The 15,881-nt window shown below is 38.8% G+C and overlaps 1 protein-coding gene across 1 annotated transcript in view; it reads left to right on the plus strand.

Annotated features, from left to right (window-relative positions):
- Psmd1 (proteasome 26S subunit, non-ATPase 1) overlaps positions 1 to 15,881 on the plus strand; it is an 81,979-nt gene that overhangs the window by 10,851 nt on the left and 55,247 nt on the right. Inside the window, exons 6-13 of the mRNA XM_059278035.1 lie at positions 1,726 to 1,869; positions 4,359 to 4,585; positions 8,156 to 8,216; positions 9,709 to 9,837; positions 11,710 to 11,798; positions 12,599 to 12,677; positions 13,472 to 13,645; positions 15,521 to 15,632. Of these exons, the coding sequence (XP_059134018.1) occupies positions 1,726 to 1,869; positions 4,359 to 4,585; positions 8,156 to 8,216; positions 9,709 to 9,837; positions 11,710 to 11,798; positions 12,599 to 12,677; positions 13,472 to 13,645; positions 15,521 to 15,632 (1,015 nt within the window). The remainder of the gene's footprint in view (positions 1 to 1,725; positions 1,870 to 4,358; positions 4,586 to 8,155; positions 8,217 to 9,708; positions 9,838 to 11,709; positions 11,799 to 12,598; positions 12,678 to 13,471; positions 13,646 to 15,520; positions 15,633 to 15,881) is intronic.

Below are 15,881 nucleotides of genomic sequence, written 5' to 3' on the forward strand. Positions count from 1 at the left end.
GTCTTTGCCTACTGAGTCACTGAACTGGCCTGTTTTTTTTTGTTGTTTTTTTGAGACAGGGTTTCTCCATGTAGTTTTGGTGCCTGTCCTGGATCTTGCTCTGTAGACCGGGCTAGCCTCGAACTCACAGAGATCCGCCTGGCTCTGCCTCCTGAGTGCTGGGATTAAAGGTGTGCGCCACCGCTGCCTGGCCTATCATTTCTTTTATAACTTATGGAGTCTAATTAGTACTTCCGGCATGTGCATGGGTCTAGGGTCCTCCCACTGACATGGTAGTCCACCAGTAGCCCCCCCCCCAAAAAAAATGGCTTCCCTTCCCCAGAAGCCATCAGTTGCCAATAGCTCCTCTGCTAGAGCTAGAGTCTCTTGAGCCTTCCCCTCATCCCCATTGGAGTGTTGACTGGCTTGAGCCTATGCAGACCTTGTGCAGGTGACCGAGGCTGCAATGAACTCGTGAGTACAGTGGTCATACAATGTCTAGAAGAGGGCATTTTGTAGTCTCCCCATTCCTCCCCACCATTTAGCTCTAATTCTGTGTGCTCTCTGTTCCTCAGTTTCCTAGCCTTGGGATGATTGATACAAATGTCCTGTTGAGAGCTGAACACTCAGCAGTCATTCATTCTTAACACTTTGACCAGTTGTTATAAGTCTCTGCATTGACTGTTGCCCACTGGGAAAAGAAGCCTCTCCGACCAAGGTCGATAACCCCACTAACCTATGGCTATAAACGTAATTATTTAGAAGGTGTCTGACAACATGTCCATTTAACAAAACAAGAATATCAAACAAAGGCTTGAGTCAGTCAGAGATGGAGAAAGCTCTATCACGTTGTGCTTTCTGACATTTGAGTGGGTGGGCAGCAAGTCAAAGGGACTCTGGCAGCAAGGTAGGAGAAGGTCATTGCAGAGCACAGCATTTGGACAGTCAGATGTTTATAATAGTAGTATGATGGTTGTAGTATACTGTGTTCACATAGTGACGTCCTGATTGGTCATTAAGTAGTAGTAAATTATTTTCACTCCTTCTCTTTTGTTTGCTTTATTTTACTTTTGTTTTGGTTTTGTTACTTTTCTGAAACGGTCACATGCAGGCCAGTTTGGCCTCACATTTGAATTCTTGATCTTCCTTCCTACACCACCCACGGTATGCCTGGTTCTTCATTTCGTTTTTTCCCATAAAGATGTAGAAATGTGTAATTACTCTTAAGATTCTTCCAAGCCACGTGCATAGTACATGCCTTTAATTCCAGCATTTGGAATGTGAAGACGGAAGGATTGACTATATAGTGAGATGCTTTGAAAACGCCAAAGGCTGGAAAGGTCCCTCAATAGCAGAATGATTTCCTAACTTTGATGCATTCCATCACAAAAACTAACCTCTTTTTTTTAAGGATTTATTTATTATGTATACAGTGTTCTGCCTGCATGAACTACAGGCCAGAAGAGGGCACCAGATCTCATTACAGATGGCTGTGAGCCACCATGTGGTTGCTGGGAATTGAACTCAGGTCCTCTGGAAGAACAGCCGGTGCTCTTAACCGCTGAGCCATCTCTCCAGCCCAAAAAACTAACCTCTTAACTGGTTTAAGTTTTCTTGTTTTTTATTAAGAGTTTAAATCATTGGCTGCTCTAAACAGAAAATAAATAAATTAAACAATTTGGTTTCTAAATATAAATAATGCTTCAGTAACTAGACAATGATATATCTTTAAATTATGTCTTTCAGAATGATGTTCCAGGAATGTTAGCTTACAGCCTCAAGCTCTGCATGTCGTTAATGCAGAATAAGCAGTTTCGGAATAAAGTATTAAGAGTCCTGGTTAAAATCTACATGAACTTGGAAAAGCCCGATTTCATCAATGTTTGTCAGGTACTTACTCCGATCACCTTATTCCGTGCTACACCACTGCATATTACAGCATAGTCATGAAGTTTTGTTACGCTGTGATGGCTTCATATGGGTAACTCACGTCCTGTGAGGGTAAGATACATGGTTTGTATTCCTTTTTAGTGATAAAAGGAATCTCATAACACTTAAAAGGTATTTTGCTACAATGTATTCTTTTACTTATGTATATTCTTCATTCAGTTTTATACAACCTATGGGTTCATTACTCAAAATACAACTAAACGTTGGGTATATTTTACCTCTTTTAATTTCTGTACCCCTTAAAATGTTCCAATAGCATAGAAAATACATGAAATAAAGCCTGATTTTTTTCCCCCTTCTCTTGTAGACCTTTCTCTAAAGATAATGGTAGATGTTTTCCTCAGTTTATTGCACAGTTAGATCTACTACACTCTGCTCAGTGTCTCTGCAGCTTTCATTTACTGGAGATATGCATGGTTTGCTTTTAAGCAATTAATACACTGTATATACTTTTATATACTGCTTAAGAGCATAGCATTTTATTTCATATTTATTGTAGTGAATATGATTTTGTGTGTGTGTGTGTGTGTGTGTGTGTGTGTGTAGTACATATATATATATATATGTCCCCTTTAAAAAATGATTCAAAATGCAGTTTGAGGCAGAAAGTACCAGGTGAAAAATGTTCACATTGAAATTGCTCCAAGTCAACACAGGGTTTTAAGTTGATTTTTATTTTTAATGTCACCCAAAGTTAGTTTGATATTTAATGCTGTATTTCTTTTTACTTTTCTTTGCATATTTTTGAAGTTTTGTTTCTAAATTATTATTTTTTAATGCTCACATATAATAGTTTGCCCCTTTCTTCTGGTTAAACTTCTTTACTTACAGACAGTTGTATTATTTTAGGTGTTTTACTCCCTTTGATAACATTTAGTGACTTACTGTGGTTGTTCAGTACATCAACTCTACCTTACTTAAGTATTACTACTCACTTACTTTGTTCCCATTATTTCCTGTTCTTAGTTTATAATAATTTTGACTATATGTTTTTCTTGAAATTGAATAACTTGCTACTCATGAGGGGATAACATTTAAGCTGAGTTGGGTTGTTTTTTTGTTTTTTTGTTTTTTTGTTTTTGTTGTTGTTTTTTGGTTTTTTGAGACAGGGTTTCTCTGTGTAGTTTTGGTGCCTTTCCTGGATCTCGCTCTGTAGACCAGGCTGGCCTCGAACTCACAGAGATCCTCCTGGCTCTGCCTCCCAAGTGCTGGGATTAAAGGCGTGTGCCACTGCCGCCTGGCTAAGCTGAGTTTTTAAAAAAAAAATAAAAAATGAGGAGCTGGAGAGATGGCACAGTGGTTAAGACACTGACTACTCTTCCAGAGGATCTGGGTTCCATTCCCAGCACCCACATGGCAGCTAACAACTGTCTGTAACTCCAAGATCTGACACCCTCACATAGACATATATACAGGCAAAACACCAATGTACATAAGAATGAATAAGTTATTTAAAAAAATTAAACTGAGTTATTGAAAGGTTAGTTTTGTTTAAACACATGGAAGATTTTAACAAAAGAGAAATGCTTTAAAACATTTAAAACAGTACAATACTTGTTAAATGAATGATTGATTCTTAACATTATATGGCAATAGAGAAAATATAGGTTAAATGTACTGGATATGAGGCTGGAGAGATGGCTCAGCAATTAAGAGCACTGACTCTTCTTCCAGAGGTCCTGAGTTCAATTCCCAGGAACCACATGGTGGCTCACAACCATCTGTAATGAGATCTAGTGCCCTCTTCTTGCATGTAGGCAGAACACTGTATACATAATAGATAAATAAATTAAAAAAAAAAAAGTACTGGATATAAATTATGGCCAGGCAGTGGTGGCACACGCCTTTAATCCCAGCACTCAGGAGGCAGAGATAGGTGGATCTCTTGAGTTAGAGGCTAGCTGGTCTACAGAGTTCCAGGACAGCCAGAGCCACACAGAGAAACTGTCCTGAAAAACCAAATAAATAAATAAGTAAACAAATACATTATGGATATTATTAAAAGAAATGAAGGTTGCTGGATGTGGTGGTGTATACCTTTAATCCCAGCACTCAGGAGGCAGAGCCAAGCAGATATCTGTTTGAGCTTGAGGCTAGGCTGGTCTACATACATAGCAAATTCCAGACCCGTCAGCTATTCAGGGATATACACTGAGATTCCGTCTAACCAAAAAAAAAAAAAAAAAAAAAAAAAAAAACCAAAACCAAAAACAAAATTGATTCAGCAGTTAATATTGAATACTCCTAGCCACAAGGCACAATATTAGGACTGTGAATGTGGTTTTTTAGGAAAAATTTACTTAGTATTGGGTTCTGAAATGGAATGTTAGACTAGATAAACCTGTTCCGGTTTGTATTATGGATTATTTGTTGTGCTCTAAGTACTGTCATATGAAGTTTTCAGTTACTGTTCTTTATCTCCATTTCAGTGCTTAATTTTCTTAGATGACCCTCAGGCTGTGAGTGATATCTTAGAAAAGCTGGTGAAGGAAGACAACCTGCTGATGGCCTATCAGATTTGTTTTGATTTGTATGAAAGTGCTAGCCAGCAGTTTTTGTCATCTGTAATCCAGAATCTTCGAACTGTTGGTACCCCCATTGCTTCTGTGCCTGGATCTACTAATACGGGTACTGTGCCAGGACCAGAGAAAGACAGGTATAAGTATCTTCTTCTGCATCAGAGTTAACTGCACAATCTTTATTTCCTCTGGGGCCTCATAGAATATTCATAGATAGTAGATTTTAAGAATAAAATAGTTTAACTATTAGCTTCTATAGATTGTCAGGTCTTATGCTTTTGTCCTACACTTTATTAGGCAAAGTAAGGACAACCAAAGTGAATTCTTCTAGAAAGAAATAGAAAGGATTGGGTGGTAGGGCACGTGTGTCAGATAGCATATGGCTACTTAATTGTATTAAAATATACGGGATGGGTGGGCCAAGATATTTGTCTCAGATTCATCTGGACTGAAAATTTAGAAAGAAATGTTCTGGGCTTTGCACTTCTTGTAAAGCCAAAACGAATAATACCTTATACTCATACATTATGCAGTTTCCCCTGCATATCCTTGTACATTCAGACCAGTTATTTAAAATGTTTTTTCTTGACTGTATATGTTCCAGTATATTTTTCTCCCCAAATTTTCTGTTCAGCAGTAAATCATGGTTTTGAAACCTCTTAAGATCCCACTTCCTTCACAACTGTTAATGCCTTCCTCATACATTTCAAACAAAATTCTATGTATAGGCTCTACAGTTATATCCACAGGCTCAACATTGGCCGGTTAGACCAACTGATTGGGGAGGGTCAGTCCCTAGATAATACAATGTAACCACTACTTACGTAGTGTGCTGATTAGGGTTTTTGCAAACTTGACACAAGCTAGAGTCATCTGAGATTCCCTCCATCAGTCAATTACAGATTGTCTATGAGGCAATTACTTGATTAATGATAGATGGGTCAGGGGCCCAGCCTACTGTGGGTGTTGTTGCCCCTGTGCAAGTTATATAAAAGAGCCAGCTGTGCAAACCATAGGAGCATCCAGTGAGCAGTGTTCCTCCACGCCTCTGCTTTAGTTCTGCTTCTGATTCCTGCCATGGCTCTCCTGACTTCCCCTCATGATGGACTGAGATGGAGACACTTAAGCCAAATGAACCCTTTCCTTCTGGTCGTGGTGTTTATCACAACAGTAGAAAACAACTACTATAGAAGTTGGTATTGCTGTGAAGTACCTGACCACGTTGTTTTGGGGAGGACTGTTGAGTATTTGAAGTTTGTTGGGAGGAGCCATTGAATGCTTAGAGCTTAATGGGCTGTTCTGTGGAAGCTTGGAAGATTATTTTTTTCTCTTCTTTATCATTAATCCATTTGTCTTTCTATATATGAGTGCTATCTTTATTATTAAGACTTACATCTTAAAATCAGATAATATAGGATGTTTTTATCCCAGTGCTGGGGGTCCTTGTAAATTCTACACAGGCACTCTACCACTGAGATACATCTCAGACTCCCAGACCCACAGTTTGATTCTTCTTTTCATTGTGGCTGTTGTAGATCTGTTGCGTTTCTGTGAGCCTGTGGGGATTTTGACTGGGATTGTGTTGAATCTCTTCACTGAAATTTCACAGTACTGAACCTGTAACCCTGGCATTATTCAGTCCCATAATCTATGAACATGGTACTTTTCTTCACTTATTTATATTTTCTTTACTTTTTCTCAGTAGCGTGTTATAGATACCATGAAAGTGTTCATTACATTTTTCTTAAATTCCTCATATTCTTAAGTATATTAGAGTTTTTGATGCTATTATGTGGTATTTTAGAATTTATTTCCAGTTTATTGTTGCTACTATATGGAAATATACTTCATCTTTATGTATAACTTTGAATCCTGTACTCTTGCTAAATCACTTTTTAGCTTTAGCACAATTTAAAGATAGGGTTTGGGGATTTAGCTCAGTGGTAGAGCGCTTGTCTAGCAAGCGCAAGGCCCTGGGTTTAGTCCTCAGCTCTGGGGTGGGAGGAGGGGGAGAGAAAAATTTAAAAATAGATCCTTCTGTAGAATTTTCTACATAGAAATTATACATCTGCAGACAGAGACCATTTTACTTCTTTCTTCCTTTCTCTCTACCCTCCCCTTCCCCTTCTTTTTTGCACTTGCTTGGACTCCTGTTGCATTTTAGAATAGCAGTAATGGAAGTGGATACCCTTGGTTCCTGATGTTAGGGATGGCACTTAGTTTCCTCTCCTGTCCCACCCATATTTACACCCGTTTATTTACAGAAATTTCTTTGGGGAGGGAGGGTTCAAGACATGGTGTCTCTGTGTAGGGCTGTCCTGGACCAAGCTCTGTAGACCAGGCTGGCCTTCAACTCACAGAGAGCTGCCTGCCTCTGCCTCCAGAGTGCTGGGATTAAAGGTGTGTGCCACCACTGTCCAACTAGAAATTTCTTTTTGATTGAAGATTTTTTTCTTTGTTCTTGAATTCTTTTTAAAAGTCATTCTATGTTTATTTGCTGTCGTGTTTTCTGTGTTAATCTTTTCTGAAATGATGTTTTTTCTCATTTGTAACTTTCTACTGGTTGTATTTTAATTTCTGCATTTTTCTACAAATTCTAATTTGTTTTGTTTTGAAATAGAAGCTCCACCCAGGCTGGCCAGACTGCTGGAATGATGTAGGATTAGCCACTGTGACCAATTTGATGCGGTGCTAGGGACTAAACCCAGGGCTTCATGCATGCTGTGCAAGTACTCTACCAAATGAGCTACATACTTAGCCCATCTTATTCTCTTTTCCATCTTAAATCATTTTCTTTTCCTCTTCTTCTTATTTTTTTAAAGAAAGAGACTCACTGTGCAACTCTAGCTAGTCTACAACTCATTGTGTAGACCAGGCTGACCTTAAATTCACAGAGCTCCACCTTTCTCTGCCTCCTTAATGATAGAATTAAAGGCATGTACTACCATATTGTAGGGATTTTACTTTAGTCATTTTCTATGATTTATTTTACTAAAACTAGCTTTCCTAAACTTTTACAGAGGTGGCTTAAGGTCATTTTTCTAACTTCATTGTTCTGTAAAACTTTCTCTTCTGTTATGTTTCCTCTGCCCAGTATTTTCTCTACAGCATTGTACATTGACCCAGAGGGAAGTGTTGGCTGTTTAATTTTAAAGTTGTGGGGGTCCCAGATAGTTTACTTAACACTGTTTTATTTAGCTACCAGTGGTTCGTCTCCACCTGACTATTTTGGGAATGGACAAGATACCTTTTTGTCCCCATTATTATTATTGTACTTATTATTCACAAAGTTTGCTAACCTAGATTCATTTTTTTTGTTTGTTTTAAAGAGTTTATTTGGGAGAAATTCAATATCTGTTTCCTCCATCTTAAGAGATGCAAGAATCTTATTTCTTTTTTTTTTTTAAATAGTTTATTTAACTTTCTTTTATTGCATTGGTGTGAGAGTGTTAGATGCCCTGGAACTGGAGTTACAGACAGTTGTGAGCTGCCATGTGGGTGCTGGGAATTGAACCTGGGTCCTCTGGAAGAGCAGCCAGTGCTCTTAACCTCTGAGCCATTTCTCCAGCCCAAGAATCTTATTTCTTAATGAATAATTCTTGTAGAATAATTTGAACATCATTCAGATCTGCACTATAACTAAATTGCCTGCACCTTCTGTTTAGAAGAGATGTGTTGTAGTTGATGGTTGTCTCTCCTCATTTTAGTGACCCTATGGAGACGGAGGAGAAGACAGGCGGCGCACTGGTAGGGAAGACACCAGATGTGGTGAGTGACGTTCAGTTACTGCCCAGAGGATTGCAGGGGGAGAGGGGGGGACCTGTCACTGTGTAGCCCTGCTGGAATTCACTGTAAGAGATCAGACTAGAATTCTGCCTGACAAGTGTTGGGATTAAAGGTGTGCACTGCCATGACCAGCACATTGTTTTGAATACATGATATATATTTGAGTTTTTGAAAGTTTGTTTTGTTTTGTTTTTGGGGGGTGGGTTATGCCAGAGTCATTTTATAAAAATGGATTTTCTGTAAAATGTAGTTTTGAAAATTCATTCAGAGGACGACCCAGGTTCAATTCCAGCACCTATATTGTGGTTTAAAACTGTCTGTAACTCCAGTTCTAGAGGATCCTATGCCCGCTTCAGGTCTCCATGGGCCACTAGCATACGAGTGGTGCAAAGCCAATCCATGAAGGCAAACATCCATACATATAAAATAAAAATAAGCAAGTCTTTAAAAATAAATAAAAACACTGGGAGGTGGTGACACAGGTCTGTAATTCCAGCACTTGGGAGGCAGAGACAGGCAAATCTCTGAGTTCAAGGACAACCTGATCTACAGAGTGAGTTCTACAACAGGTAGGGCTGCACAGAGAAATCCTGTCTTGAAAAAAAAAAAGATAAGTAAAAATAAATAAAAGCTTACCGTGGAGGCCTGAGAGATAGCTTAGCAGTTAAAAGTTCATGCTGGGCCTGGAGAAATGGCTCAGAGGTTAAGAGCACTGGCTGCTCTTCCAGAGGACCCGAGTTCAGTTCCCAGCAACCACATGGTGGCTCACAGCCATCTATAATGAGATCTGGTGCCCTCTTCTGGCCTGCAGGCATACACACCAGCAGGATACTGTATGCATAATAAATAAGTAAGTAAGTAAATAAATCTTTTTTTTTTTTTTTTTTAAAAAGAATTAATTGTATTTTTAAAAATAGTGCATGCTGTTCTTTTTCAGAGGATATTAGTTGCGTTCCCAGCACCCATGTTGGGAGGCTCCAAACCACCTATAGCTCCCACCTCTGGGGGATCTGATGCTTTCTTCTGCCCTGCACACACATGACATACATTCACATATACAAGTAAATAAAAACCGTAAAATAAATCCTGGTTTAAAAAGCTACCTTGGGGGTTTGGGGATTTAGCTCAGTGGTAAGGCCCTGAGTTCTGTCCGCAGCTCCAGAAAAAAAAATAAATTAAATAAATAAAAAGCTACCTTGGGATGAGTTGTATTCTTCTCTAGAACTTGTAGTCTATCTCAGTGGAATGTGATATAGAAAAGAAATTGTGTTCCTTCCAAACAATGATAGTTGAATTTTCTAGATCCTATCATTAAAATATGAGGGAAAAAGTATGTATGTATAGTTATATATAAGTATGTGTATGTGTGTGCGTGTGTGTGCTTGACTGCTTTCATTGGTTTAAGGCTGATGAAATAAAATTGGCTTAGTGATTTCATTAATATTTGAATTTTCATTCTTTTTTGTTTTGGCAGAGTCCAGAGCCCAAGGACCAGACACTGAAAATGATAAAAATTTTAAGTGGCGAAATGGCTATTGAATTACACTTACAGTTCCTAATACGAAATAATAACACAGACCTCATGATTCTGAAAAACACAAAGGTAGAACAGTTTCCATAATGGAGTGTTCTTTTATATCTTGTTGAAGGCTTTGTTTTATTTCCTATAATCAAGGAAATGTTAAAGTTTTTGTAAAAGTAACAGTGAGTGTGGCTGAACTCAGTACAGGAACATCTCCTGAAAATGTGTGAATGTGTCCCTGAATTCAGTCAGTGAGTAGGGAAAACTCATTTAAAAAGGGAATTAACAAATATTGAGTTCCTGTTTCTGTGCTAGTCTCTTGTTGAGAAGTGTGGTGAATTGTTTTGTTTCATTTTAAATACATTTTTATCTTTTTGTATTCAGTTGAACATGATAGCACAATCAAGATGTTACTGTAGTTTATGTAACTGTATTTCCCACTCAACCATCAGTCTTGAGTACAGACTCTGACTTTGTTGTTACATTATTGAGATATTGATCCTAACAAATTTTAATTTTTGAAAAGGTGTGATTACTATTTAGTTCAGAAATTTTCTAAAAAGCTAGAGTAGTAGATCAGTTGGTAAGTGCTTGGTTCTTTTGCAAACACAAAGACGTGAGTTCAGTCCCCAGAACCCACAAAAAAATGATGGGGATGATGGTGCCTGTTTGTAATACTGGTGATGGGGAATCAGGTGAATCCCTGTGGCTCACTAGCCAACCAGCCTAGCCTATTTGTTGAACACCAGGCCAATGAGAAACCCTGTCTCAGAAAGCAAGGTGGTTAGCTCCTGAGCAATGACACTTGAGGTGGCATGTGCTCCCACAGGCACACACACACACACACACACACACACACACACACACACACACACACGCGCAGTGGTGTTTTCAAGGCAAGTAGCTCATTTATTATTGCTGTGCCCACTGCTCTCATTGCAATGTACTAAATAAACTTCTTTCTCTCATGTAAAAAGATAAATAGAATTAAAAAAATAACTTCTCTCTTACTCGATATCCCTTCCCAGAGACATTTGTTCTTTTCTTATAGCTATATACTGTTCAGTGACTAAACAGTGTTTGATTTAAGCGTGTGTAGAGTGCCTTTTGAAACCTTATATTCATGTTTACAGATGGCAAAAAGATAGACTCACATAATTTGTCAATAGTTAGGGCTTAGGAGGTAGTTCAAGAGTAGAGTACTTGCCTGGAGTGTAAAAAGCCCCCTAGCACTATAACTACATTCCTACATTGATGCATTTATAATTTGGTGATTGCCAGAGGTGCAGGCCAGAAGAGTTATAGCATTGCTACTTAAGTTAACCCCAATACCACAGGGCAGTGGTGGCACAAGCCTTTAATCCCAGCACTCAAGAGGCAGAGGCAGTTTGATCTCTGAGTTTGAGGCCAGCCTGGTCTACAGAGCAAGTTCCAGGACAGCCACAGCTACACACAGAGAAACTCTGTCCTGAAAAACAATAACAACAACAACAACAAAAAGTTTCCCCAAATACCTTGCAGCCCTTAGACAAGGTGTTGAAGAGAAATAGAAATTTCTGAGTAGTTAACTGAATAGTATTATGAAGGAGAAGAGTGGGAAATCTGTAAATTCATGCTTCAGATCTGATTGAGCCAGGTGTTGTGATGCAGACGTAGAGTTAAAGGCAGAAGTATCATGAGTCAGGCAAGTTCAGGCCTGCTTGGGCTACAAACAAATCTGATAGTGACCTTAAGTTAATAATAATAATACCACAAATAATACTATTTGATTGTCTTTTTTTTACAGACTAGGTATTTCATCTTTACATGAAGAAATGTCTCCAGATTCATATTTTAAATCCCATTTCAATTGTTTTCCGATTTTGCTGCAAAATAGGGCTTCTGAATGTGTGCAAGCATATGTATGTATAAATACTTTGCCAGTGATAAAGAAGTCTGTACTTGTTTTTGTAGGATGCAGTACGAAATTCTGTATGTCATACAGCAACTGTAATAGCAAACTCATTCATGCACTGTGGTACTACCAGTGACCAGTTTCTTAGGTAAATATGCCTGGAGAATTCCACCGTGGTGGATTTTTTTTTTTTAAATAAATTATCTGTCGTATTCTTGTGTGCCTGGGGGTAGGGTATGTACAGTTTGCATTTGGAGGCCAGACGAGAGGGTGTTAGATCCCTTGGAGCTGAAGTTACAGGAGGCTGTGAGCCACTGAGTTGGGTGCTGGGAACTGAACTTGGGTCCTCTTGTAAGATTAGAACGTGCTCTTAACCACTGAGCTGTTTCTCGAGCCTGCAAAGTGGTTTTTAACCACGATTACATTGATAGTATTTCCTAGCATACTTTTAGTAGTCTTGAATTTGAAGTATATTTTGCTTGTTACATATAGTTTGTTTTATATTTACTTATTTTAAAGTAAAATTAATTATTTTTATTAGTTGCCTTGGTAATTTTAAGGAAAAATAGATATAAATTATACTATAAATATATGATTTTCCTTTTGTTCAAGTAGAATTATATATCATATATTTTAAGAATCTTCAGAGCTGAGTGTTGATGGCACACATCTTTAATCCCAGCACTGGGCAGGCAGAGGTAGGAGGATCTCTGTGAGTTCCAGGACAGCCAAGGCTTACACAGAGAAACTTACCTCAAAAAAACAAAAAAAATTTTAGAATATTAACACATACGTGTAATTACAGTGCTTGGGAGGCTGAGGCAGGAGGATCACTGGTTGAAGACCAGTCTGGGCTATAATGCTAGACTCTTTTCTCCAAAGAGGGAACAGCTTACTTAAGAGGAAAGTTAGGATTAATAATGCTCAGGTTGCTTTTTTTTCTTATAGAGATAACTTGGAATGGTTGGCCAGAGCCACTAACTGGGCCAAATTTACTGCAACTGCCAGCTTGGGTGTAATACATAAGGTAATATATTTTATTCATTGTGACTGACCATCAGAAAAGAAGCCATTTTTCTGGGACTAAGGAGTATAAGTTTATTGTAATTCATCAACAGGTGTATGTCATCAGATCAGATCAGTCCTCAGACAAGGAAGGATGAAATAAAGAATAAAATAAGTGTATTCTAACAGAAATCCTTTTCCTATGATGACTAAGAAGCCATTTTATAACAGTTTGCCTTAGTTAGAGTTTCCATTGCTGTGAAGAGACACCATGACCACTGCAACTCTTATAAAGGAAGACATTAATGCGATGGCTTACAGTTTCAGAGGTTTAGTCCATTACCATCATGGTGGGACATGGTGGTGTGCAGGCAGACACGGTGCTGGAGAAGGAGCTGAACGTCCTACATCTTGATCCACAGGTGACGGAAGTCAACTGAACTAGGCATAGCTGGAGCACAGGAGACCTCAAAGCCCACCCCACAGTGGTCCACTTCCTCCAGCAAAGCCACACCTCCTAATAGAGCCACTTGCTATGAGCTTATGGGGGCCAGTTACATTCAAACTACCACACAGTTCAATTGAAATGTTGTGTTGCCTAAGTTAATTTGGGAAGACATTGTAAAACAAAGTAAAAATAGATCTAGCCACAATGTTTTCTAACCAGGGTGGACCTAAATCTCTTAAAGACTCATATTTGAGTGATGGAGTTGTTTGGATGCAAATATGTCTGTTACCTTTGCATCAGCATGTGGGCATTCTGTGGAGAAGATAAAGCATCTGTGACCTCTACTTTTTTCTTACCGCTTGTGACAGGGTCATGAGAAGGAAGCATTGCAGTTAATGGCAACATACCTTCCCAAGGATACTTCTCCAGGATCGGCCTATCAGGAAGGTGGAGGTCTCTATGCATTGGGTCTCATTCATGCCAATCATGGTGGTGACATAATTGACTATCTCCTTAATCAGCTCAAGAATGCCAGCAATGATGTAAGTATTAGGGTAAAAAACCAAATTTCTATTATTTGAGAATCTAGGACAGTGGTTCTCAACCTGTGGTTGCAACCGATTTGATGATCAAACAACCCATCACTGGGGTTGTATGTCAGATACCCTGCATATCAAATATTTACATTACAATTCATAATAGTAGCAAAATTACAGTTATAAAGTAGCAATGAAATAAGTTTATGGTTGGGGGTCACCACAACATGAGGAACTGTATTAATGGGACGGTATTAGGAAGGTTGAGAACCACTGATCAAGGAAGTTATTTATTTGCTCAGTATTTCAGTGGATAAATTCATTAGGATTTGGGAATACCAAAAACATTACTTTCCACCGTAATTTGGGGGTTTGTATTGATACTGCATTTGTTTGGGTTTTGGTTTCTTGACATAGGGTCTTGCTATATTTAGCCCAAGCTGCCTTCCAACTCAGACATTCTTTTTTTTTTTTAATTTCTTTCTTTGGTTTTTTGAGACAGGGCTTCTCTGTGTTGTTTTGGTACCTGTCCTGGATCTTGCTCTGTAGACCAGGCTGGCCTCGAATTCACAGAGATCCGCCTGACTTTGCTTTCCAAAGGCTGAGATTAAAGGCGTGCACCACCACTGCCCGGCAATAAGTTTTTTAAATGTTATTCTTTTGAAAAAAAAAATTTTTATTAAGTAGTCCTGTTATTTTAAATGACCCTGAAATGGGATTTTAGACTTTAGCTTTCAAGTTCAAGGGTAATGGCTAAATGAACCAGAACACCTTAGTGTCAGACTTCAGTGAAAACAGTTGAGCCAAGAAGGTGGTCTGTCTTGGCTGACAAGCTCCTCACCCACAAGTTATCCATGTATAAACACACACATCTTTACTTCATGTCCTCTCAAGTTTGTTTTGTGTGTGGACACACACAAAACAAACAACAAAACACTGGTAATAGAAGCCTCTTCTGACTGAAGCAAAGAGTTCATAATCAGAAGTATCTTAATGAAGATGTTGATGAACCAGCTTTTTGCTAGAAGCTGAGTAACTCTGAGTGACACATTACATATAAACAGAAGCTGATGGAGTTCTGTATGTCTTCAGGGACCTGTTGTCAGGATGAACAAACTTGAAACATTTTTGTCCTTGGATTTCTCTAATTGAAAACATTAAAATTCTAGAGGTGGAGTGTCCTATTGCCCTGGCTTCAGTAGCGCCCACACTTCAGTTAGGGGAGGGTGAGATCCACCAGGGTCAGCCACTGGGAAAGGAGTGTTCCTAAAGCAATGCTAGAGTGCTTTCGTCAGCGAGAGCAAACTGTACATTGAAGTGGACAACCTCCAAAGCCTCCTTTTTCAGATGAGTGCCAACTTTGTGCTCTACCCCATCTCTCCTACTTGACAACTGTATTTAGTAGGTGCATTCTTCTCCTCAATCCTTAGCATCTGGTATACTGCCTCCTTCTCCTGAGCCTACAAACATCCATAGATTTCACCTGCCTGCCTCCTAATCTTTCACTGGTACTTGCCTCTTAGTACTGTTCAGTCTTTCTCATGTAAAGTTATGGAGGTACCCTCTGTCTGTTTTCTCTCACATACTTCTCCAGTCACTATTTGCACCAGCAGACATCATAACTAAAATTGCTGAGGTTACCATGGGGCTCCTGATTATCTAATCTTTTTTATTGAGCCACCCTCTGTATATTTCCCATCAAAATATTTTTTGACAAGTGGGAAGTAGAAAGATCAAACAGTTCAAGATCATCCTCAGCTACATAGTAAATTTGAAAGCAGCCTAAAGTGAGATGGGGTGTGGGAGGGGGCACTTTAGAATTAAAGTTCGGATTTTTCAGTACTGTGTTCTAGATTATCAGAACCAATACTTTTGCCCTAGATTGTTAGACACGGAGGCAGCCTGGGCCTTGGTTTGGCTGCAATGGGAACTGCACGCCAGGATGTGTATGATTTACTGAAAACAAACCTGTATCAGGATGATGCTGTGACAGGTAAGCATTTGTTACTGAGAACAACAAACTTTGTGATTAATATAATTGTGATTTTTTTTCTTGCCTTTTTATAGTCTCCTTAACAAACTCAAGCTGAGAAAATTCTGGCTAGTTTTGCAGTTGGCATTGCATTAGACAGGATAGAGAAGGCTGGTGTTGTCCTAAAAGTTCAAGGGTTTCTCTTGAGTTGAAGATGGAGCAGATTTTGCTCCGTTTAGCGGGCTTATCTTGTTCTTTTTTTTTTTTTTT

This window comes from Peromyscus eremicus, chromosome 13 (genome assembly GCF_949786415.1).
Source record: "Peromyscus eremicus chromosome 13, PerEre_H2_v1, whole genome shotgun sequence".
Classification (NCBI taxonomy): Eukaryota; Metazoa; Chordata; class Mammalia; order Rodentia; family Cricetidae; genus Peromyscus; species Peromyscus eremicus.